General features: G+C 48.5%; 1 protein-coding gene across 2 annotated transcripts in view; it reads right to left on the reverse strand.

Annotated features, from left to right (window-relative positions):
- Positions 1–22,810, reverse strand: part of LOC140392103 (calpain-5-like) — a 135,926-nt gene that overhangs the window by 42,683 nt on the left and 70,433 nt on the right. For both annotated transcript variants that reach the window (XM_072477387.1, XM_072477388.1), the window contains exons 5-8: positions 11,304–11,496; positions 9,756–9,949; positions 6,732–6,809; positions 751–946 (exon numbers count right to left, since the gene is read on the reverse strand). In XM_072477387.1, coding sequence (XP_072333488.1) covers positions 751–946; positions 6,732–6,809; positions 9,756–9,949; positions 11,304–11,496 — 661 coding nt within the window. The remainder of the gene's footprint in view (positions 1–750; positions 947–6,731; positions 6,810–9,755; positions 9,950–11,303; positions 11,497–22,810) is intronic.

Below are 22,810 nucleotides of genomic sequence, written 5' to 3' on the forward strand. Positions count from 1 at the left end.
GACCCCTAATGCATACTACCACACTTCATATTTCACCATCTGGTTTGAGGTAAGCTGAAGGCGATCTTGAAGCAGAGTGATGGAGAGAGGAGGGGTTAATGTTGGTACCTGTCAGTTGGTGATTGGATAAATGGCATCAAACATGTGATTGACAATGGCCACCAACCAGTCCTTAGAAATAAGGAATATAAATGGATGTTTGTGAGGGAAGTGTTCAGGTCACTCCCCATGGAAGCAGATTGGGAGAGAGCCCCAAATGCTTTGGTCAGCTCGAGAAGGCGGAGAGCAGGAGGGACCGATGCCAGCAGCTACCAAGATCAATGCTCACTCTGTGTCATCCACCAGCTGCCGTGATGGGATTTGAATCTGCGGTCCCCAGAGCATTCGTCTGCGAGATTAGAAATTCAGTGACATTACCACTACCCCACCATTTCTCACCTCAACTTTGCAGGCATAAACTCCTGGGCAAAACTCAAGCCGAGCTAATGCCTTCTAGGTCTGGGTGGACCTTCGAAACACTGAGGGACAAGTCAATAGATTGCCTTGTCCTTAATTCAACCAGTCTCCCCGCATTGTTCCCCGCTTTACCTCAATCTTCTCTTTGCCTCGCATGGACCCAAGCTTGTTGCCAACTGAGCATAGCTTCCTGTCTCACCTCCTCTTCTTTCCCATTGTTTCCAAACCTCACAACATTCTGCACCTCAAAAAGTACGTCGATATTTGATCAGTTTGGCCGGGTGCTGCCCTTACCTGTGGATTTTGCAGAAAGGTGTCCCGGTTATTGATGCATCCTCCAGCGCGGTTTTGCAGCGGGTCCTCGTGCCTGGTCCACGCACCTCTTGTCATGGCCTCCTCCCAGGTCTTGTAGAAGCTGAAGAAGGAGGTGTTCATGATGCGGCAGACGACGAGGTCCGTGAAGTTTGTGCAAAAATCATCGAACGACATCCTGAAACCCAAGCAAGTACTGCAGTCAGACCTCAGTGTAAAGTGAATGGCATTAATCTATATAGAGCTCACCCTGGTTTGCTAGTACAGCATTACTGCCCATCCCTAATTGCCCTTGAATTGAGTTAGGAGGGTATTTAAGAGTCAATCACATTGCTGTGGGTCTAGAGGGTAATGGTGGCAGATCTCCTTCTCTAAAGGGCATTAGTGAACCAGATGTGCCTTTACAACAAGTAACAATAGTTCCAGGGCCACCATTAAGACTTTTAATTCCAGATTTTTAGTGAATTCAAATGTCACCATCTTTCGTGGTGGAATTCCAACTCGGGTCCCCCGAGTATTAACCTGGATCTCTGGATTACACTCTGGATTACTAGTCCAGTGATGATACCCCTCCGAAAGAGGCCCATTCCCCCAATCTATCCCTGTAACCCCACCTAAACTGCATATCATTGGACTGTGGGAGGAAACCGGAGCACCCAGAGGAAGCCCACGCAGACACGGGGAGAATATGCAGCCTCCACACAGTCACCCAAGCTCGGAATTGAACCCGCATCCCTGGCACTGTGAGGCTGCCAGTGCTAACCACTGTGCCACCGAGCCACCCTTGTCAGAAGTGTCCACAGACAGGGCAGCACGGTGGCGCCAATGGTTAGCGTTGCTGCCTCACGGCGCCGAGTTCCCAGGTTCGATCCCGGCTCTGGGTCACTGTCCGTGTGGAGTTTGCACATTCTCCCCGTGTTTGCGTGGATTTCACCCCAACAACCCAAAGCTGTGCAGGGTAGGTGAATTGGTCACGCTAAATTGCCCCTTAATTGGAAAATATGAATAGGGTACTCTATATTTTTAAAAAAGGAGTGTCCACCGACAGCATCTCTTTATTTTAAGGTCACACTCAATTCCTACAAAATCTCAACATGAATCCCAACCTGAAGGCGAGTTCCAACACACATAACATATATAGGTTTTGATTCGAGTAGCTTGCTAACATTTAACTATATTCAGCACAGTAAGACACATAAGACATCTTCTGTTTCATCACAAGAGATGCTCTTAACTCTGGGAGAACTACTCGAGAAGGCCAATTAACCATACTTTGTGATAAGAGGCAACACGGTTTTGGAAGTGTCATTTGTACTTCTAATTCAGGCAAGGCCCAGAGACAAAGCCTAGAGATACCATTCAGGCAAGGCCTCGAGATACCATTGAGTACAAGGAATGAAGATCTGCTCTTCTGTTACTTGTTATGCGATTTGAGCCATGGGGGTGAAGCTAGTAAGCTCACCCTTGACCAATTGAAAAGGGTAATAATAGCCATGTCCAAATATGGGATTAGGGATAAATATCCAAACGTTTCAAGACATTGGGGACACAGTCATCGCCACTGCTCACGTGGTGGCAATTCTGCTGAGATATATCTCAATTAAGGACAAAGCGCCGTCAGCAACTGAGGGATTCTGGACCCTCAGAGGGGTAAGAATTGTTTTGTTATGCTCTTGTCGTAGCATAAGCTGCTTCCTTGATGTACACTCTGACAAAGGAAAGTTCAGACTTGGAGATAGCTTTAACACGTTTATTAAACTATTAACAATTCTCCGACTTGGATTCGACTCTCCTGTTAATCCTGGTATAGCTACTCAGACTAACTAACCAGTCTGCTACAATCCACGTGGTGGGTGTGATGGGTTTCAATCAACCGTGTGACTGTACTCACTAAGTGTCTCCACCGGAAAGAGACTGAGTATGTGTGCGGTGTCCCTTTATATGGGTTGTGGGTGGTGGTGTGGTGTAATGGATGGTGTAATGCCCCCCTGTGGTAGTGTCACGTCTGGGTGTGTGGTGACTGCCCATTGGTCGTGTCCTATCTTACTGACCTATTGGTTGAATGTCTGTGTGTCATGATGTCTCTGGTGCTCCCTCTAGTGTCTAGCTAGGTGTAGTGTGTTCACATTAACCCCTTGTGTATTTACAGTGATGCATATCACCACATCCCCCCTTTATTAGTGTTACATATTTGCTGTACAGTGTTAAAGAAAATTGAACAAACTAGGTAGATAAGTAATGCTATGTACAAGTTATGATGCTGTGATGATTATACAATAGTATACAAGACCAAATAATGGGTGAGAAGGCTTTGAGGATAAGACAATACAAAATAAAAGTTATGAGTCCAATAGTTCATGAATTTATATCGTCTGGTATAGAAGTGTCAATGGTGACGTTGTCATTCCCTTGTGAACGACGTCAGTGTCCTATTGTTTGGTCATCAGGAGGTGTTCAAGTGTTCAAATCACTTCATTGACTGATTTGGACTCTTTCTTTCGATGCTTATGGTAGCAATTCTTGATGACATCTGTCCTGAAAGTTGGGTTGCCTGTTGGTAGTGTAGCAAACGTGAAGTGGTAAGATGCATCGTCCTGCCATGGTATGTCATTGTACTGAGCTGAGCAGTTACACTGTCCCGCATTTGCAGAGTTGTACCATGTCGTACCAGTCGTAGTTCCATTGGTGTTGTTTTTGTCGTGCTTGTTGTCGACATTGTTGCCTTTGGTACGCTTCTTGTTATTGTCTTTGATGTTGTTGTGTTGGTTGGTTTTGTTGTCATGTTTGCTGCGCTCAAGGACCACACTCTGTGGTTAATACGAGTCCTTCACACAGTTACTCGTGTCAGCGTGCTTTGTGGCACCTGCTGTTTCCTTGAGCGTGCCGCCGCTGAGTTCGCGGCGCTCCCAGTCTGGAGTCATGTCCGGCTTACTTGAATCAGCTTCAGCTTGTCGATGCTCCCCATCTGGAGCCCTTTCTGGTTCACCTGAATCAGCTTTGGTTTCTTGACGCTCCCCGTCCGGAGTCATTGCAGGTTCACTTGAGTCAGCTGACGTTTCTTGATGCTCCCCGTCCGGAGTCAAAACAGTCAGGAATGCATTTTCTTGTGGAGAGGCTCGAGCGAATGAGGTTTTTAGTAACATGGTGGTCTCCTACTTGGATTCGACTCTCCTGTTAATCCTGCTATAGCTACTCAGACTAACTAACCAGTCTGCTACAATCCACGTGGTGGGTGTAATGTGTTCCAATCAACCCTGTCTGTACTCACTGAGTGTCTCCACTGGAAAGAGTCAGAGCATGTATGCTGTGTCCTTTTATATGGGTTGGTGTAATGCCCCCCTGTGGTAGTGTCACGTCTGGGTGTGTCTTGACTGCCCATTGGTCGTGTCCTATCTTACTGACCTGTTGGTTGAATGTCTGTGTGTCATGTCTCTGGTGCTCCCTCTAGTGTTTACTCAGTCCTAGTGTATCTACATTAACCCCTTGTGTATATACAGTGATGCATATCACCACAAGAATAACCTAGATATCTTCACTCTTTTGTTAACTACATTTACCATTCTTGTTTAATAAATTCTACTTCGATTCCCCACACCTGATTGTCTCCATAATTCACTTGGTCAGTGAGACCCATAGAAATTGTGAATTTGAGTAATAAAGTTAAATTGTCTAAAATAGTAGCTGTAGGGCGGCACGATGGCACAGTGGTTAGCACTGCTGCCTTCCGGCGCCTAGGACCCGGGTTCGATCCCGGCCCCGGGTCACTGTCCATGTGGAGTTTGCACATTCTCCTCATGTCTATGTGGGTCTCACCCCCACAACCCAAAAGATGTGCAGGGTAGGTGGATTGGTCACCGCATTATAGGAAGGATGTGGAAGCATTGGAAAGGGTGCAGAGGAGATTTACCAGAATGTTGCCTGGTATGGAGGGAAGATCTTGGGCGAAATTCTCCGGTATCGGCGCGATGTCCGCCGACTGGTGCCCAAAACGGGGCAATTCAGTCGGGCATCGCGCCGCCCCAAAGGTGCGGAATGCTCCGCATCTTGGGGGGCCGAGCCCCAAACTTAAGGGGCTAGGCCCGCGCCGAACTAATTTGCGCCCCGCCAGCTGGCGGAAAAGGCCTTTGGTGCCCCGCCAGCTGGCGGGGAAATGACATCTCCGGGCGGCGCATGCGCGGGAGCGTTAGCGGCCGCTAACGGCATTCCCACGCATGCGCAGTGGAGGGAGTCTCTTCCGCCTCCGCCATGGTGGAGACCGTGGCGAAGGCAGAAGGAAAGAGTGCCCCCATGGCACAGGCCCGCCCGCGGATCGGTGGGCCCCGATCGCGGGCCAGGCCATCGTGGGGGCACCCCCGGGGCCAGATCGCCAGGACCCCGGAGCCCGCCCGCGCCGCCTTGTCCCGCCGGTAAGGTAGGTGGTTTAATCTACACCGGTGGGACAGGCATTTTAGCAGCGGGACTTCGGCCCATCCGGGCCGGAGAATCGCGGGGGAGGGCCCGCCAACCAGCGCGGCGTGATTCCCGCCCCCGCTGAATATCCGGTGCCGGAGAATTCGGCAACCGGTGGGGGCGGGATTCACGCCAGCCCCCGGCGATTCTCCGACGCGGCGGGGGGGGGTCGGAGAATCTCGCCCCTTATGAGGAAAGGCTGAGGGACTTGAGGCTGTTTTCGTTAGAGAGAAGAAGGTTAAGAGGTGACTTAATTGAGGGATACAAGATGATCAGAGGATTAGATAGGGTGGACAGTGAGAGCCTTTTTCCTCGGATGGTGATGTCTAGCACGTGGGGACATATCTTTAAATTGAGGGGAGATAGATATAAGACAGATGTCAGAGGTAGGTTCTTTACTCAGAGAGTAGTAAGGGCGTGGAATGCCCTGCCTGCAATAGTAGTGGACTCGCCAACACTAAGGACATTCAAATGGTCATTGGATAGACATATGGACAATAAGGGAATAGTGTAGATGGGCTTTAGAGTGGTTTCACAGGTCGGTGCAACATTGAGGGCCGAAGGGCCTGTACTGCGCTGTAATGCTCTATGTTAAATTGCCCCTTAATTGGGGAAAAAAAACTTTTTTTTTTTAATGGTTTAAATAGCAGCCCTAAATTTTAATCAGGGCCCAATTCTGACTGGTCAAGCAGTTTGTTTGCCCTGGATGATGTCAAGAGTTTTCAATTTTATTGAATTAATTGCATTAATCTACATTCATCACACTACTTATAACAAAGTACGGCTAACTCACCTTCTCAAGTTGCTGTACCTTGTAAATGGTAGACAGAGCTTGAAGAGTTTTTCACATTAAACATCATCAGGTAGGCCAGGGTCGAGGATAGGGTGCAGAGCTTTCCTTTTTTAAAAATAAATTTAGAGTACCAATTCATTTTTTCCAATAAAGGGCAATTTAGTGTGGCCAATCCACCTACTTTGCACATCTTTTGGGTTGTGGGGGCGAAACCCACGCAAACACGGGGAGGATGTGGAAACTCCACACGGACAGTGACCCAGAGCCAGGATCGAACCTGGGACCCCGGCGTCGTGAGGCCGCAGGGCTAACCCACTGCACCACCGTGCTGCCCTACCTCAAGCTTTCCTAACACTAATCCAAAAGCCGACCCTAGCCAGCCTCAGATGGACCTTCTGTTCCAAACTTGTAGCATTTCCAATCCCTCACGGCAAGTGGCTTTGTGACTGCCAATTTAAAGACCTGTGCTTATTGCGAGAGGAAGGTCATAGGTCCATCCCTCTGATCCATAGACCTCCCAATTTCCTTGCTTTATGCCTCTCCACCCAAGGCAACTCAAGATTAATCAGATATACTCTCAACACATGTGGTGCGACAGCAGGAACTCAGGAGACCAATGATTAACCCTGGAGCCAACCAGGTTCCTGGAAATGAAATTTTAGAAAAGGATTTGATCCGTTGCTGTTATCCAAAAAAAAAGAAAACCCTCTAGAAGACTCACCAGAACTCCCCATCATCTCGCACGGTGACCCCCATTGCCTCACGCTCTCCTTTGCCGACCTTCTGCCACTCCTGAGAGCTGTGAAGACAAAGAGTCATCCTAGTCTTACTCAGATCTGTGTGGAATTGGTGACATAATACTGTATTAAAACAGGACAAATAGCGAGAAAGATATAGCTGAGGTTGTGTAGCTAATGAAAGCTGCTAGCCAAGGTTGCTCATTTTGGAGGAGTTTCACATCTTCAGGGTACAAAATTAAGGAATTGTAAATGGAGGAGAAAATAAAGCAGAACATTGTCACTCACAGACGAATGAATCGTACATTCAGCTGTGGGATGACAGCACAGAAACAGCAGAGTTGTCCTAATTGGTCTATGTAGGTGTTGAAGCTCTCTCACATGTGCTTATCTAGTTCCCCCTGAAATGGATCTCTGGTATTCTCCTCAACAACATTTAAGGTAGCAAATTCCACATTCTGACCTGCCTCTGCAGAAGTTTCTCCTTAACCACTTTTTGGATGTATCTTTAGCGCTGCGGCCTAGTATTTGTCTCTCCCCCACACCACAAGTGGAAGAATCTTCCCCACAGCTATCTGTAGTGTTCAACTGATTATGCAAGTCTGCCTACAACTGATGTTTGCCGAGCTGATTACTTAAGCCTGGGCTTGGACTCAGAAAAGAGTACACAAAGTTGTTGAAAGAGCTGGAGGCCAGAGCTGAAGCATGTAGCAGACATTTTAAAGCACTGAATACAGCCAATTGCATATGTAAACTTGAGTCATCTCTGCATAGCTCTAAAATATACACTGCCCAATCAGACTCTTGTACTCTCACAAACGTCTACAGATGTGCCATAGAGAGCATCCTATCCGGCTGCATCACAGCCTGGTATGGCAACTGCTCGGCCCAAGATTGCAAGGAACTGCAAAGTGTGGTGAACTCAACCCAACGCATCACACAAGCTTGCCATCCTCCCATTGATTCTGTCTACACCTCCCGCTGCCTCAGGAAGGCAGACAGCATTGTCAGAGACCCCTGCCACCCAAGCTTTGCCCTCTTCAGATCCTTCCATCAGGCAGAAGAAGTCTGAAGACCCGCACTCCAGACATAGGAACAGCTTCTTCCCCACAGCTACTGGACTCCTCAACGACTCCCCCTCGGACTGATCTGTTCCCTGTAAGAACACTATTCACGATGCCCTATGCTGCTCTCCAATCACTATTTGTTGATGTACCACTTGTCAATGTACTCTGTCGATTATTCTTTTGTCTACTATGTACGTACTGTGTACGTTCCCTTGGCCGCAGAAAAATACTTTTCACTGTACTTCGGTACATGTGACAATAAATAACAATCAATCAATCCTCAAGCCACCCCTTTTTCTAGCTACTTATTTTGATTCAAAGGCAGTTAGATAAGCCTCCAGAGATCAAAAAAGGAAGAAGGGACATGGTAAAGAAAAGCAAAGGGAAAGATAAAAGTGGAAAAAGATGGATTCAAAACAGCAAATGGGCTTTTCTTTTGTCCCTAAAGATTCTTATGTTGCAATAATGACTTCATATCAAGGTATAGGGAGGAATTCTTCCCCCCACCACGCCGGGTGGGAGAATCGCCGGGGCGCGCGCAAGTCCCGCCACGCCGCCCCGACACCTGCACGCGATTCTCTCACCCACCCCCAAACCAGCGCCGCGAGAGTCACGGCTGGCCGCTCGGAGAATCGCCGCTCGACGTTTGTAACAGGCGAGCGGCGATTGCGGCCGCCCCAACACGACAGGTTCACGCCGACGCCGTCCACACCTGGTCGCTGCCGGCGGGAACTGCGCGGGAATGCTGGGGGGGGGGGAAGAGGGGGGTTCCTGCACCGGGGGTGGGGGGGCCTCCGATGGGGTCTGGCCCGCGATCGGTGCCCACCGATCGGAGGGCCAGCCTCTCTAAAGGAGGACCTCCTTTCCACCGCCGCACCGCAAGATCCATAAAAAGCGGCGCTGCTTTTTACGTGGCGCCAAGGCCCAACGCACGTAAAATACGCAACGCCGCTCCTAGCTCCCCGGGGCGGGAGAATAGGGGGCTGGGAGCGGGCTCCGATGCCGGAATGAAACACTCCGGTTTTCTCTCCGGCGTCGGGACTTTGTCTCCATTTCGGAGAATCGCGCTCATAGTTTTCACCAAGTGGGCAATCTTCATTTTAAACCTCGACGGTAAGAGCTGGCAGGCTTTAGGAAGGATAGGCCTTAAATACAAGGTAGTCACTAATAATCTAACTGGAATTCAAGAACAACTTCATTTGATAGCGAGTGCCACATTCTCACCACTGTCTGGCTGACAGAGTGGTTGAGGTGACCGATATAGATGTATGGAAGGGAAAGCTCGATAGGTGGATGAGGGAGAAGGGATAGAAGGAAACGGCACTTTAGAACCTTCTAGGCTCAACACAGAGTTCAATAATTTCAAACTGTAATCTCTGACCCCCTTTTGTTCTGTTTCGGTCCTGGTTTCGTGTTTTTGGACAGCAGCATTTCATGATTCTGATTTTCATGACACCTCCTCAAGACCCATCTTTTGTTTCTTCTGTTGACCCATTGCCACATCCTTTTACCTTGAACCAACAACACTTGCCACATAATCACTCCGACCATCCACCTTATCCCTTTCTCACCCTCTCCTCTTTTCCATGTATTTGTTTGAGGCTTATTCACATCTCTCACTTTTCCCAGTTCTGAGAAAAAGTCACAGGCCTGAAATATTGGCCGGAATTCCCCAGCTGTTGGGATTCCCTGTTCCCGCTGGCAGCACAGCCTCGCCAGCGGGTTTTCTGGAGGCGTGCGGTGGCTTCAATGGGATATCGCATTGACAAGCGGCGGGGGTAGTGAATCGGTCTATACCAGTCGTGCCAAAGGGCCTAGCTCTCTGCTGTAAAAGCTTCAAACCAAGACCAATGTTCCCACACAATGCATTAATGTCGAGTGCCACACGGCAGGCTTTCACACACTAAAAAGGCTTTCACCAGGTATAAGAAGTGTCCTCACCTATCACTCCATGGGCCATTCCATTCTTTTTGACCCCAGGGGTTCCTCATCCTGATCATGAAGAGCTTCTCCGCTTTGAAGAAAGCAAAGAGACCATGCCCCAGCCGTACTTTACGGATGTCAGTCACGGCATAGGCGTGACCTTTAACCAGGCCAGTGGTCAGGCGGGTTTCTATCTCCGCCGCTGACGTGACCTGCAGTAACCAGAAAGCCAAAGACAATGGATTAACTTAATGTAGCACATGGTCCTGAGCCAAATAAACCAATTAGAGAGTAAATATCAGCCAGGGTCACACTCACAATCCAACAACTGGACCTTAGAAGCATACCATCCCCGTGCTCCAGAATTAAACATGAATGAATTGTTAGGGTGCAGAAGGAGACCACTTGGCCCATCGTCTAAGCATCGGCACTCCAAATGAGCATCATGACTTAGCGCCAATCCCCTGCCTTAACCCTACACCTCGCCGCGTGTTTTCTATTCGAATAATCAGCCACCACCCTCTTGAATGCCTCGATTGAACCTACCTCCGCCACACTTCCAGGCCGTACATCACAGGCCCCAACCACTCGCTGTGTGGAAATGTTTTTTCTCACATCACTCAAAGAATGACATCCAATTGAGTGCAGGGTCGATTCCTGTGCCCGTGGGAATGGCATTCGGGCCTGAGAAGAGACTGGAGGGGGCCATTCAGCCCTTCAAACCACTCCAACATTCAGCAAGATCATGGCTGATATCCCAACACGACTCCGCCTTCCCACACTATCCCCATGTTGTGATATGCCTTTAAGGGATATCAGCATGACATCACTGGAAGGGAAATGATACAGTCATATTTTCACTAGTATCAACTACACTTCACTAGTTAGAAAGCATGATGGGCCACCCGGAGGTTGTATCAGACTCTTTCGGGGGAGGCGGTGGCGTAATGGCATTGTCACTGGATTAGTAAACCGGAGACCCTGAGTGATGCTCTATGGACCCAGGTTCAAACCCCGCCACTGCAGATGGTGAAATTTGAATTCAATAAAAAAATCTTGAATTAAAAGTCTAACGATGACCATGAAACTATTGTCGATTGTCGTAAAACCCATCTGGTTCACTAATGTCCTTTAGGGAAGGAAATCTGCCGTCCTTACCCGGTCTGATCTTCATGTGACTCCAGAACCACAGTAATGCGGTTGACTCTTAACTGCCCCCTGATGGGCAATAAATACTGGTACAGCCGGTGAAGCCAATGTCCCATGAACAAATAAAAAATCCCAAATACAGGCCTTAACCACTAGTTTAAGTTTAACGTCTCAGCTGAAAGCTGGCACTCCTGACAGTGCAGCACTGCCCCAGAACCGCACCAGAGCCTCAGCCTGGATCTTGTGTTCAGGTCCCTGGCGTGGGACTTGAACCCACAACCTTCTGACTGCGAGACGAGTGAACTACCCACACAGTCTGGAGTGGGCCGCGACTACAAAGGCAATTCCCGTTGTTATCAGCTCTCCGCTCAACGGCAACAAGCGGCAGAGGAAAGGGGGAGTAAGGATAATATTTACCCTGATGGAACAGCTGATGAGGCCCTCTCGGCTGTACACCTTCAGCAGTTTCTCAAACAGCTGGAGCTTCTCATTCTCCAAGGTGGCTAAGTTCCCCTGGACCAGATCGACGGGCTCCGACACACCACCGGTAAAATCCACCAATGCATCAGCAGTGTTCCCTCCATCCAGAGACTCGTAGCAGCCCGCTAGTCTGATAAGGGAATGAGCCAGATGGTTTTAACAGCAGCAACCTGCATTTATAGAGCACTTTAACATAATAACACCCCGAGCGTGTCACAGGATTTTCATCTGACAGGAATTTCACCAGGAGCCACACAAAGTCATTAGGACTGATGAACAAAATAGATTTTTCAAAATAAATTTAGAGTACCCAATTCATTTTTCCAATTAAGGGGCAATTTAGCGTGGCCAATCCACCTCCCCCTGCACATCTTTGGGTTGTGGGGCCGAAACCCACGCAGACACGGGGAGAATGTGCAAACTCCACACGGACAGTGACCCAGAGCCGGGATCGAACCCAGGACCTCGGCAACAAAATAGATTTTAAGGAGTGTCTGTATAGGAAGGAGAGAGATACAGGAAGAGGCAGAGCGGTTTAGGGAGGGATTTCCAGCTAAGAGTTCTAAGGACCTGGAGCTGAACGCATGGCCATCAATGGTGAAGCAATTAAAACGGGGGATGCTCAAGGGGCCAGAATTGGAGGAGTTGAGATATCTCATGGGGTTGTAGGGCTGGAGGAGGTTCCAATGTGAGGGAGATCGATAGAGGGATTTGAAAACAAGGATGAAAATTTTTTAAATGGGGGTGTTAACTGGACAAGAGTCAATGTAGATCAGTGAAGACAAGCCCACTTGTGACAGTAAGCAATTATTATTATTATTATTATTACAGGGGATTATTATTACAGATGAAGGACTTGGTGTGACTATGGAATCAAGTAGCAGAGTTCTGGGTGACCTCAAGATTATGGTGAGTAGAGCGTGGGAGACCAGCCAGGTGTACTTTGGAATAGTAAAGTCTATAGGGAGCAAAGGCAAAATTAGAATTTCAGCGGCAAACAAGCGGAGATGGGACGAAGTTGGGTAAATTCAGTCGAACACGATTTGCCCGTAACCAATCCGAGCATTCTCTCCTTGGTCATTTCAAGTGGCAATGGCCTTTGTTCTCCTATTAACACATTCTTCTATCTTACCTTAATGTCACTATCAGCACCTTCTATAGCCCTTCACACGGCCCTTAATGCTTCCTCTGCCTCATGCCCTGCACATCTTTGTTGCAATTCCTCCTGGTTCCCATCAATCACTGACCTTCTATTCTGTTCCACCTGCTCTTATATGTTAAGTGCCGATGGTGTCTTTGTAATAAGAACTATAAAACTAGTCTTGACTTCTTCCACTCCAATTTTGCGTTCTGTAATCACTTCTCCAACGCCACAGTGCCAGCTGTATCCCCTTTATATAATAATAAAATAGTCTTTATTGTCACAAGTAGGCTTGCATTAACACTGCAATGAAGTTACTGTGAAAAGCCCCTAGTCGCCACATTCCGGCGCCTGTTCGGGTACACTGAGGGCGAATTCAGAATGCCCAAATTCCTAACAGCACGTCTTTCGGGACTAGTGGGAGGAAACCGGAGGAAACCCACACAGACACGGGGAGAACGTACAGACTCGTCACAGACAATGGCCCAAGCCGGGAAATGAACCCGGGTCCCTGGCACTGTGAAGCAACAGTGCTAAGCACTGTGCTACCGTGCTGCCCCTATATGTGCAGTCTATCAAACAATTAGTGTGACCCATTAAACAGTTTAATTTCCAATTCCAATTTAAGCACTGGGGAACGTTAACTCTTTCCTAACATTATACAGAATATAATCCATCACATTTCTCTGTCTCTTTAGCTCTGAAGAAGAGTCATACGGACTTGAAACATTAACTCTGTTTCTCTCTCCACAGAGGCTGCTGAATCTGCTGAGTTTAACCAGCATTTTCTGGTTTTATACCAGCTTCACACAACCTGGCCTGTAGGTGCGAGATGTATCCTTCTCTCCCTCTTTGAATAAGGATGCAACATTTGCATTGCCCTGTACTATCAAGGGTTAATGTTAAATATGTAAATAGTTTACATTTTCAGTGAAGTAAGATCACATGATAACAAATCATTAAGTTGATTCAGTGTAGAGAATTGTGAAGTGACTATCTTGTAAATAATCAGCATCATGTCAAATAAAAGATAAGGGGCGGAATTCTCCCCCCCCCCCCCCCCCCCCACACGCCGGGTCGGAGAATCGCTGGGGGGGGTGGCGTGAATCCCGCCCCCGCTGGCTGCCGAATTCTCCGACGCCGGGGATTTGGCGGGGGCGGGAATCGCGCCGCGCCAGTCGGTGGCCGCTGGCAGCGCCCCCCCCCCCCCGACGATTCTCCGGTCCGTGATGGGCCGATTGGCCGCCCGTTTTCGTCCAGTCCCGCCGGCGTAAATTAGAGTAGGTACTTACCGGCGGGACCTGGCTGCGCGGGCGGCCTCCAGGGTCCTCGGGGGGGGGGGGGGGGCACGGGGGGATCTGGCCCCGGCAGGTGCAGCCACGGTGGCCTGGCCCGCAATCTCCTGTGCCGTGGGGGCACTCTATTCCTCCGCGTCAGCTGGTGTAAAAGTCCGCGATGGCCGACGCGGAGATGAACCCCCCCCGCTGCGCATGCGCTGGGATGCGCCAGCACACGCTGGCGCTCCCGTGCATGTGGCAAGTCGCGCCGGCCTTCGGAGGCTCTTCGGCGGTGGTTGGCGTGACGCCAAGCCCCTTCCGCGCGGGCCAGCGGGGCGCAAACCACTCCGGCGCCGGCCTAGCCCCTGAAGGTGCGGAACCTTCGGGGCGGCCCGACGCCGGAGTGGCTCCCGCCACTCCTCGGCACCAGGACCGCCCGCCCCGCCGGGTAGGGGAGAATCCCGCCCATGGTATGCTTAATATCATTGTCTCCAGCCTTATCTGGATCCCATGACCGTGGCCAACACATACCAGACCAAAGGCAACAATAACAGTGCCCCATCCTCTGGCACTACCCCTAAACCCAAGGAGAAATGGCAGGAACCGGAACAATCGCCACTCTCACTTCCCTCAGCAACTTCGGGTGTGTCCCATCCGGACCAGCTATCACAAGCCTTTTTAATGCTTCCTCTTCACCGATTTGCGATCTTATCCAGTAACTCCGCACCATTCTCATTTAGCACAGCTAAGTGCTGGAAAATGGGATTAGAATGGATCGGTGCTTGGTGGCCAGTGCAGACATAATGGGCCGAAGGGCCTCATTTAGTGCTGTCAGACTCTATGGCTCCTCTTCCTTGGTAAGCAGCGTTGCAAAGGTCACATTTATTACCTCAGCCATGCCTTCGGCCTCCAACAGTATATTTCCACTTTGATCCCACAGGTCCTCAGCAACTATTTTACCGTTAAATGCCCCGAGGTGACCTTCGAATTCCCTCTTGAGTTAACCACCAAGCTAGTCTCATCCTGTCGCTTTGTCACTTTTATTTTTTCTCGCTTCTGTACATTTTATATTCACCCCGACTCTTATAAAACGGAGACCTCTTTTATTCAGTTTCACCCTGAACTCGAACTTCTTTGTTATCACGAGTAATAGCATCTCCGACTCCCATGCCAGCCAAGACGATACTTTTTATAATTCATTCTTTTTGAAATGTCAGCATTTCCAGCCAGGTGGATATTGATTGCTCATCTCTATCCAACCTAGTGGGTTGCCAGGGCAACAGCAACACAAAAGCAAAACATGGCCGGCGTCGGAAATCCGAAACAAAAACAGGAAATACTCGGCAGGTCAGACAGCACCTGTGGAGAGAATAACAGGGTTAACCCATCAGGGCGATGACCCTTTGTCAAGACCGGAGGAAAGATCATTTTCGGGGTGTTGGACTCGCGCGGCGCTGCAGCTGGGGGTGACGGCGGATGTCCTCGCCTTTGCCTCATTAACAGCCGGAGGCAATGGCGGCACGGTGGCGTAGCGGTTAGCACTGCTGCCTCCAAGCACCGAGAACCCGGGTTCGATCCTGGCCCTGGGTCACTGTCTGTGTGGAGTTTGCACATTCTCCCCGTATCTGCGTGGGTCTCACCCCCACAACCTAAAGATGTGCAGCGTAGGTGAATTGGCCACGCTAAATTGCCCCTTAATGGGGAAAAAAAGAATTGGGGACTTTAAATTAGAACAAATGAACAAAGAACAAAGAAATGTACAGCACAGGAACAGGCCCTTCGGCCCTCCAAGCCCGTGCCGACCATGCTGCCCGTCTAAACTGAAATCTTCTACGCTTCCTGGGTTCGTATCCCTCTATTCCCATCCTATTCATGTATTTGTCAAGATGCCCCTTAAAGGTCACTATCGTCCCTGCTTCCACCACATCCTCCGGCAGCGAGTTCCAGGCACCCACTACCCTCTGTGTAAAAAAGTGCCTCGGACATCTCCTCTGAACCTTGCCCCTCACACCTTAAACCTATGCCCCCTAGTAATTGACCCCACTACCCTGGGGAAAAGCCTCTGACTATCCACTCTGTCTATGACCCTCATAATTTTGTAGACCTCTATCAGGTCGCCCCTCAACCTCCGTCGTTCCAGTGAGAACAAACCGTGTTTATTCAACCGCTCCTCATAGCAAATGCCCTCCATACCAGGCAACATCCTGGTAAATCTCTTCTGCACCCTCTCTAAAGCCTCCACATCCTTCTGGTAGTGTGGCGACCAGAATTGAACACTGTAAATGAAAAGAAAACAGCCCGGGGCAAGTTCTCCTACTCCGTGAAAGTCGCCTATTCCGCTCAGTGCCTCAGCCTGGTTGGGTGAACTCATGGAATGTTTACATTTGGAGAAGGTCAAGTACACCATTAGGGGATCGGTAGAAGGTTCTAGATGAGGTGGCAGCCATACTTTACCTTCTTTAAAGAGTTAGTCACCGTCAGTTGTTAGTGGGGTTTTAGTATTTGATGTGTTCTTAACTGTTGACTGTTGTCCCTTTTATATTTGTTTCATCAGTTTTATTTTATATTGTAAAAATGAAAACATTTTTAATACAATTATTTCCAAAAAAAGAACTGAGGAAGGAAAGACGTGTGGTAGATTTGGAGTGAGTGAAAGCAGGAAGAGAGAAGAGGGTGGATGGCAGCAGAGATTAAATGACAAAAAGATTCCATTGTACAAAAGGCAAAGGGAGTGGTAATGGGTATAGCAAAGAAACAAATAGATGTGTCCAGATGGGGTGTGATTGGCTGGATAGTAGACATCGGATTGCAAAGCCAAGAAAGGAAAAAAAAACATCGGAAAAAATGAAACAACAGGGAGCCAGAGTTTGTGATCCGGAATTATTGAACTCCCATGTCGGGTCCAGAAGGCTGGAGAGGAGGGTTTTTCAAAGTGCGGGTCAGGAACTGCGAGTGAGTCACTGGCGGTTGTTGGGAGGGTGTTAGCGCAACGGCCGCTACAGGCATTTTTATTGAGAATGGCCGCCACCGCCACCTTTTAAATGAGAAGGAAATGGGACTGTGTGTAGTCTTCTGGCCAGAGGTGGCAGCAGTTAGTCGGTCACAAACCCTGCATGTACAGTTGACGCCAAGCACCCTGTACGACTCTGCTTTTGGCACCAAATCGCGGAGTAGAGCTTCTTCTATTTTCTAGCTGCTGGCAAGCAAGGTAAGAGGACTATGAAGGTGAATCATTTTTCTTATAAGAGATGGTCAGAGACATCAGCAGGCAGCTGAGATAGTTGCTCAGGAGAGTCCAGAGCAGGACAGAGCAGTGCTAGTGTTACCCCTGAACAGAGCTCCAGGGTCTCCGGATAACAGCCTACAAAGAAGAAACTTAACTCAGGAACAAAGCAGTATAAAGATGATCTCTTGAGGTATGATTCTGTCAATTGTGCCAATGCAAATAAGGATGCAAAGCCCACATGTGTTATATGTAAACTACTGACAAATGAGAGAAGTGTCAAATTTTGAAAAAGAAGTGGTGGGTTAAAACTTCCTTTTGAGGTTGAGACCCCTTAGTCAGTTATTAACTTACAGCTGACTCCAAATGAAAAGACTATGCTGCTGTAGCTGACCTGTGACAGCACATTAACACGGCAAAAGCCCATGAGGCTGTCAGCATCCTGGAGTAGCATCTTCCAGGAGTACCCAATGCTGAGTAAAACAAGCGTTCTGTTGCTATTGTGTAAAAGGAATGAACTCCCCCCCCCCCCCCCTAACAGCGCTACCTACACAACATGTACTGCAATGGTTCAAGGCAGCAGTTCACCTTTCTCTAGGGCAATTAGGGGTGGGCAATAAATGCTGGTCTAGCCAGTAGTGCCCATATCCTGTAAATGCAGAAATATATATATTTTTTAATGGCCCTCGACAATCTCTTTCCAGTGAAAACACACCAATTTATATAATCGCATCTTCTAATCCAATCTGGCTGGCCCCATCTGCATCCTCAACCTTTCGATAGTTGCAGGCTCCATAGTAATATGATACATTAAGTAAAGGCCATCAGGAACTGGTTTCTGTGCACAATTGAACCCGAGATTTCATTGCCAGAGAGCTTTAGTGCTGATTTATGTTGCCTGGGGAATCTTAACAGCATGAGAAAGCTGGAAGCTAATTTGTTCTCGCCTATAAATCAGATACCACAGCCAACTCCCAACATTCCCCTTAAAGCCAGGCTGACTGCAGAGATTTTTCACCTTGCTCAGCTCAACAGGGTGTCCAGTCTCGGGGTCTGGCGCCTATACCACAGGCTGCTAGCAAAGCTTCTCGCCAACTCTCTGCCCGGGAAGGTACCTTGAGGGTTGCATGGGCATGACCCTCTCCTCCCTGAGTGATGAGCCCACCCAAACTCCTCTGGCGGGTTCTGCTTGCCAGGTGCTCGCTGTCGGAGACCTGTCATAATCCACATCTGAGTACCCGTCACGCTGATGTGAAATGGATTATGTAATGGGGGAAAATTATCGGGATGGGCTTACATTAACACTGCAACGAGGCTACTGTGAAAAGCCCCTAGTCGCCACATTCCTGCGCCTGTTCGGGTACACGGAGGGAGAATTCGGAATGTCCAAATTACCCAGCAGCACGTCTTTGGGGACTAGTGGGAGGAAACCGGAGCACCCGGAGGAAACCCACGCAGACACGGGGAGAACGTGCAGACTCCGCACAGACAGTGATCCAAGCCTGGAATGGAACCTGGGACCCTGGCGCTGTGAAGCTACAGTGCTAACCACTGTGCTACCATGCTGCCATCATTTAACATTTAATCTATATGACTGTGTTTGTCTTTTACAAGTTTTTTTTACTGCTGTAAACAGCACAATCAAGTTTTAAAACCGATTTGAATACTCATGTAACTTCGAACTACTGGCGGTGGAACATCATAAAATTAATGTTTTGTATTTCATCCCAATTTCCATTTTAGTACAAAAACAAGTATTGCACAACTGTTCCAGAGTTTCCATAAAATAATCTAAAAAAAATGACTAAAACTTGGACAATATTATAGTCAACATTTTATTTTCCCATGGACACGTCTCTCGAGCAATCCTACCCTCTCTGGCAAATTTGGAAATCAATATCAGCAGAGATTCGCAGGATTTTTTAAAATGCTTAGCATTCCCATTTACAATGCTGTATTTTAAACAGGATTACTAAAAGAGCTCTCGGAACTGGCATATTGGATTGGATTGGATTTGTTTATTGTCACGTGTACCGAGGTACAGTGAAAAGTATTTTTCTGCGAGCAGCTCAACAGATCATTAAGTACGTGAGAAGAAAAGGGAATAAAAGAAAATACATAATAGGGCAACACAACTCATACAATGTAACTACATAAGCACTGGCATCGGATGAAGCATACAGGGCATTTAGTACATGAAAAGAAAAGAAAATACATAATAGGGCAACATAAGGTACACAATGTAAATATGCAGACACCGGCATCGGGTGAAGTATACAGGAGTGTGGTATTAATCAGGTCAGTCCATAAGAGGGTCATTTAGGAGTCTGGTGACTGTGGGGAAGAAGCTGTTTTTGAGTCTGTTCGTGCGTGTTCTCAGACTTCAGTATCTCCTGCCTGATGGAAGAAGTTGGAAGAGTGAGTAGGCCGGGTGGGAGGGATCTTTGATTATGCTGCCCGCTTTCCCCAGGCAGCGGGAGGTGTAGATGGAGTCAATGGATGGGAGGCAGGTTTGTGTGATGGACTGGGTGGTGTTCACGACTCTCTGAAGTTTCTTGCGGCCCTGGGCCGAGCAGTTGCCATACCAGGCTGTGATGCAGCCCGATAGGATGCTTTCTATGGTGCATCTGTAAAAGTTCACTCGAAATGTACCGGAATAGAAAATGCTCAGGATTTTAAGCAGCCAAGTCACTCTTATCCTGATCCCCAATTCCCTGAGTATTTGTCTACCTCAGCACCAGGCCACATCGCGCTCTTTCTCTCTTTGCCTGCTACACTCCCCACCCTGCTCCCCTCCAACTCCTGACACACTCCAACAACGGTGCTGGAAATCAGTCACCATAGAAAATGGGACACATTTGGTAAATTGCGCCAAAAGTCTTTCAAATTGGCACTGATTCGTTTACCCTGCAAGAAATATTTACGCAGCACAAGGTGAGACAGTGGCTTGGTGGATATACTGACGTAGTGGTGTCACTGGACTAGTAATTCAGAGGTCCAGGCTAACGATCTGGGGATATGGGTTCAAATCCCACCATGGCAAGAATTTAAATTCAATTAATAGTAATAATTACCGTGACAACTATCACCGATTATGATTAAAAACCCATCTCGTTCACTAAAACCCTTTAGGGAAGGGAATCTGATGGACGGACTACACATGACACCAGTAACATGGTTGTCTCTTTGTTTTTAAATTTAGAGTACCCAATTCATTTTTTTTCCAACTATGGGGCAATTTAACATGGCCAATCAACCACCCTGCAGATCTTTCGGTTGTGGAAGTGTAGCCACCTAAATTGGCCAACTCCCGATTTAAAATGGCGAACGGCAAAGGCTGATGGGAAAGTCAGCCAACACAGGCAGAAACCAGCAGATGCAGGTTTGCTGTGTATTCAACTCTGCAAAAGCCCAGACAGCATCGATACCAGCGACCACCAGCATAACAATGTAGCAGCCATCGACATACTGATGAGCAATCCTCGGGAACAATAGCAACATTTGGGACACTCAAACCTTAGCCAGACTCCCCGGCGCCAGCAGGAGCCAACACAAAGGAGGTGAACGAGCACCTCAAGACCGCCCATCGATCAGGGAACCGCTCCAGTATTGGAGAAATCGAACCAAACGATTGGAACAAAGTCCAATCACCTAGAACCAGGTACAGGTTCCGCCCCGAAAGGCGGGAAGCCCCTGGGGACTATAAAAGTTAAGCCCCAAGTTCAAATCGCTCTCTTCGTCCTGCCCGGGTCACCCAGCAACGCGAACCAACCTTGACCGTGACCGGTGCAGTGACCACCGAAAGAAGTAAGTCTTAATTCAACGCTCGCTACGAGATAGGCGCTCCTAGTTACCAATCCGTACCAACTTCGAATCCCGCAGACTCAGAACCCGAACGAAAGGCCATTTGTTCCCCTGACCTGGTGGGCCAGTCCGAAGTTAAGTATAGGCCTGTTAGTTGTAGAAGTAGCTTAGACGTAGAATTTGTGCATGAGTAGCAATTACTGTGTATAATGAATGTGCTTTGATTTGAATCTTACTGATCGGTGTATTGAGTTATTGATCATTACTTGGACTTGAACCTCGTGGCGGTATCATAAAGATGCCTGGCGACTCGAGAGCAAAGGTAATAAAACAGAGCAATTGAACCAACCGGAAAGTTAGCAACAGCAGTGAGACCCACGCAGACACGGGGTGAATGTGCAAACTCCACACGGACAGGAACCCAGGGCCTGGATCGAACCCAGGTCTTCGGCGCCGTGAGACAGCAGGGCTACCCAAGGCGCCACTGTGCCACCGCATATGGTGGACTCTTAAATGCCCCCTGGAATGCCGAGCAAATGTTGGCCACACAAAAAAGTACCTGGCAATGACCACCCCCAACAAGGGAGGATCGAACAATCATCCCTTGACGTTCAATGGCATTACGATTGATAAATCCCCCACCACCAATATGTTAAGAACATAAGAACCAGGAGCAGGAGTAGGCCATCTGGCCCCTCGAGCCTGCTCCGCCATTCAATGAGATCATGGCTGATCTTTTGTGGACTCAGCTCCACTTTCCGGCCCGAACACCATAACCCTTAATCCCTTTATTCTTCAAAAAACTATCTATCTTTATCTTAAAAACATTTAATGAAGGAGCCTCGACTGCTTCAGTGGGCAAGGAATTCCATAGATTCACAACCCTTTGGGTGAAGAAGTTCCTCCTAAACTCAGTCCTAAATCTACTTCCCCTTATTTTGAGGGTATGCCCCATTAAGTGTCACCATTGACTAGAAAATGAACCGGACCAGCCATGTAAATAATGTGGTCACAAAAGCAGGACCGAAGCTAGGACTCCTGCAGCGAGTAACTCATCCCCTGACTCCCTAAAGCCTGTCCACCATCTACAAGGCACAAGTCAAATGGAACACTCCTCTATCTCCAGGTACATCATTTACTAACCAGCAACCAGCACCATTGTGACTCACTTCCCCGAGTACAGTTCCCTGCGACATGAACTCCATGCTCACTTGCGACCCATGTGTTTGGACCCTCGGTATCTATTTGTAATTGGGCTGAACAATCCTTTGGCCTCCTTCACCATCAGGTCGGATTGCCTCAAAGTGCTGGGGTATGGTTCAGCGGGATCAGGGCATGCACTAGAAACTGGATGGCTAAACAGAAAGTGGGCAAGTAGGAACGATACTCCCTCTACATTGTGGGTAAGAGCTGGTCATCTGGTGTGAGGCACTCTCAGTGTTACTGGACGTGGCACTGGCCTGGCCCATTCCTCCCTCCCGCGCACAGACGATCACCCGGGCCGTCTTCCACTTTATCTGGAGGTTGAAAATGGATCATATTCACAAGGATATGTAGAATAAACCTCGAGATGAAGGGGGAAAAAATAGACCCAACATCGATGTCATGCTGATGACCACCTGTACCAAGCTGTGCAGAGAACCTCGGTACCTAAAGACCGAGTGTTCCGTGTTGGGAAGGATGGGTGTGGCCACACTGCCGCAGAACGGTCCTGTGGTTCCACCCATCCTTTGTAAGTTTATGCAGGGAAGCACCATTGACCACAGGTATATCAGACAGTGGTCTGCAGATAACATCCTATAGGTCTTGAGGGAAAGGGAGTTGGTGGAATCTGTCAGATGGTTCCCTGAGCAGACTGTCAAAGTCATTTGGCAAAATGCTTCATTGTCAGAACCTTCAAACAAGCACCAAGATCTAGCTTAGCTGGCAGTAAGTGTTAGTATCCAATGGATCTGTGATGGATGTTAAATACCTAGTTGTCTGAGGTAATAAGTTGAAC

The sequence above is a fragment of the Scyliorhinus torazame genome, chromosome 15, assembly GCF_047496885.1.
Source record: "Scyliorhinus torazame isolate Kashiwa2021f chromosome 15, sScyTor2.1, whole genome shotgun sequence".
Taxonomy (NCBI): Eukaryota; Metazoa; Chordata; class Chondrichthyes; order Carcharhiniformes; family Scyliorhinidae; genus Scyliorhinus; species Scyliorhinus torazame.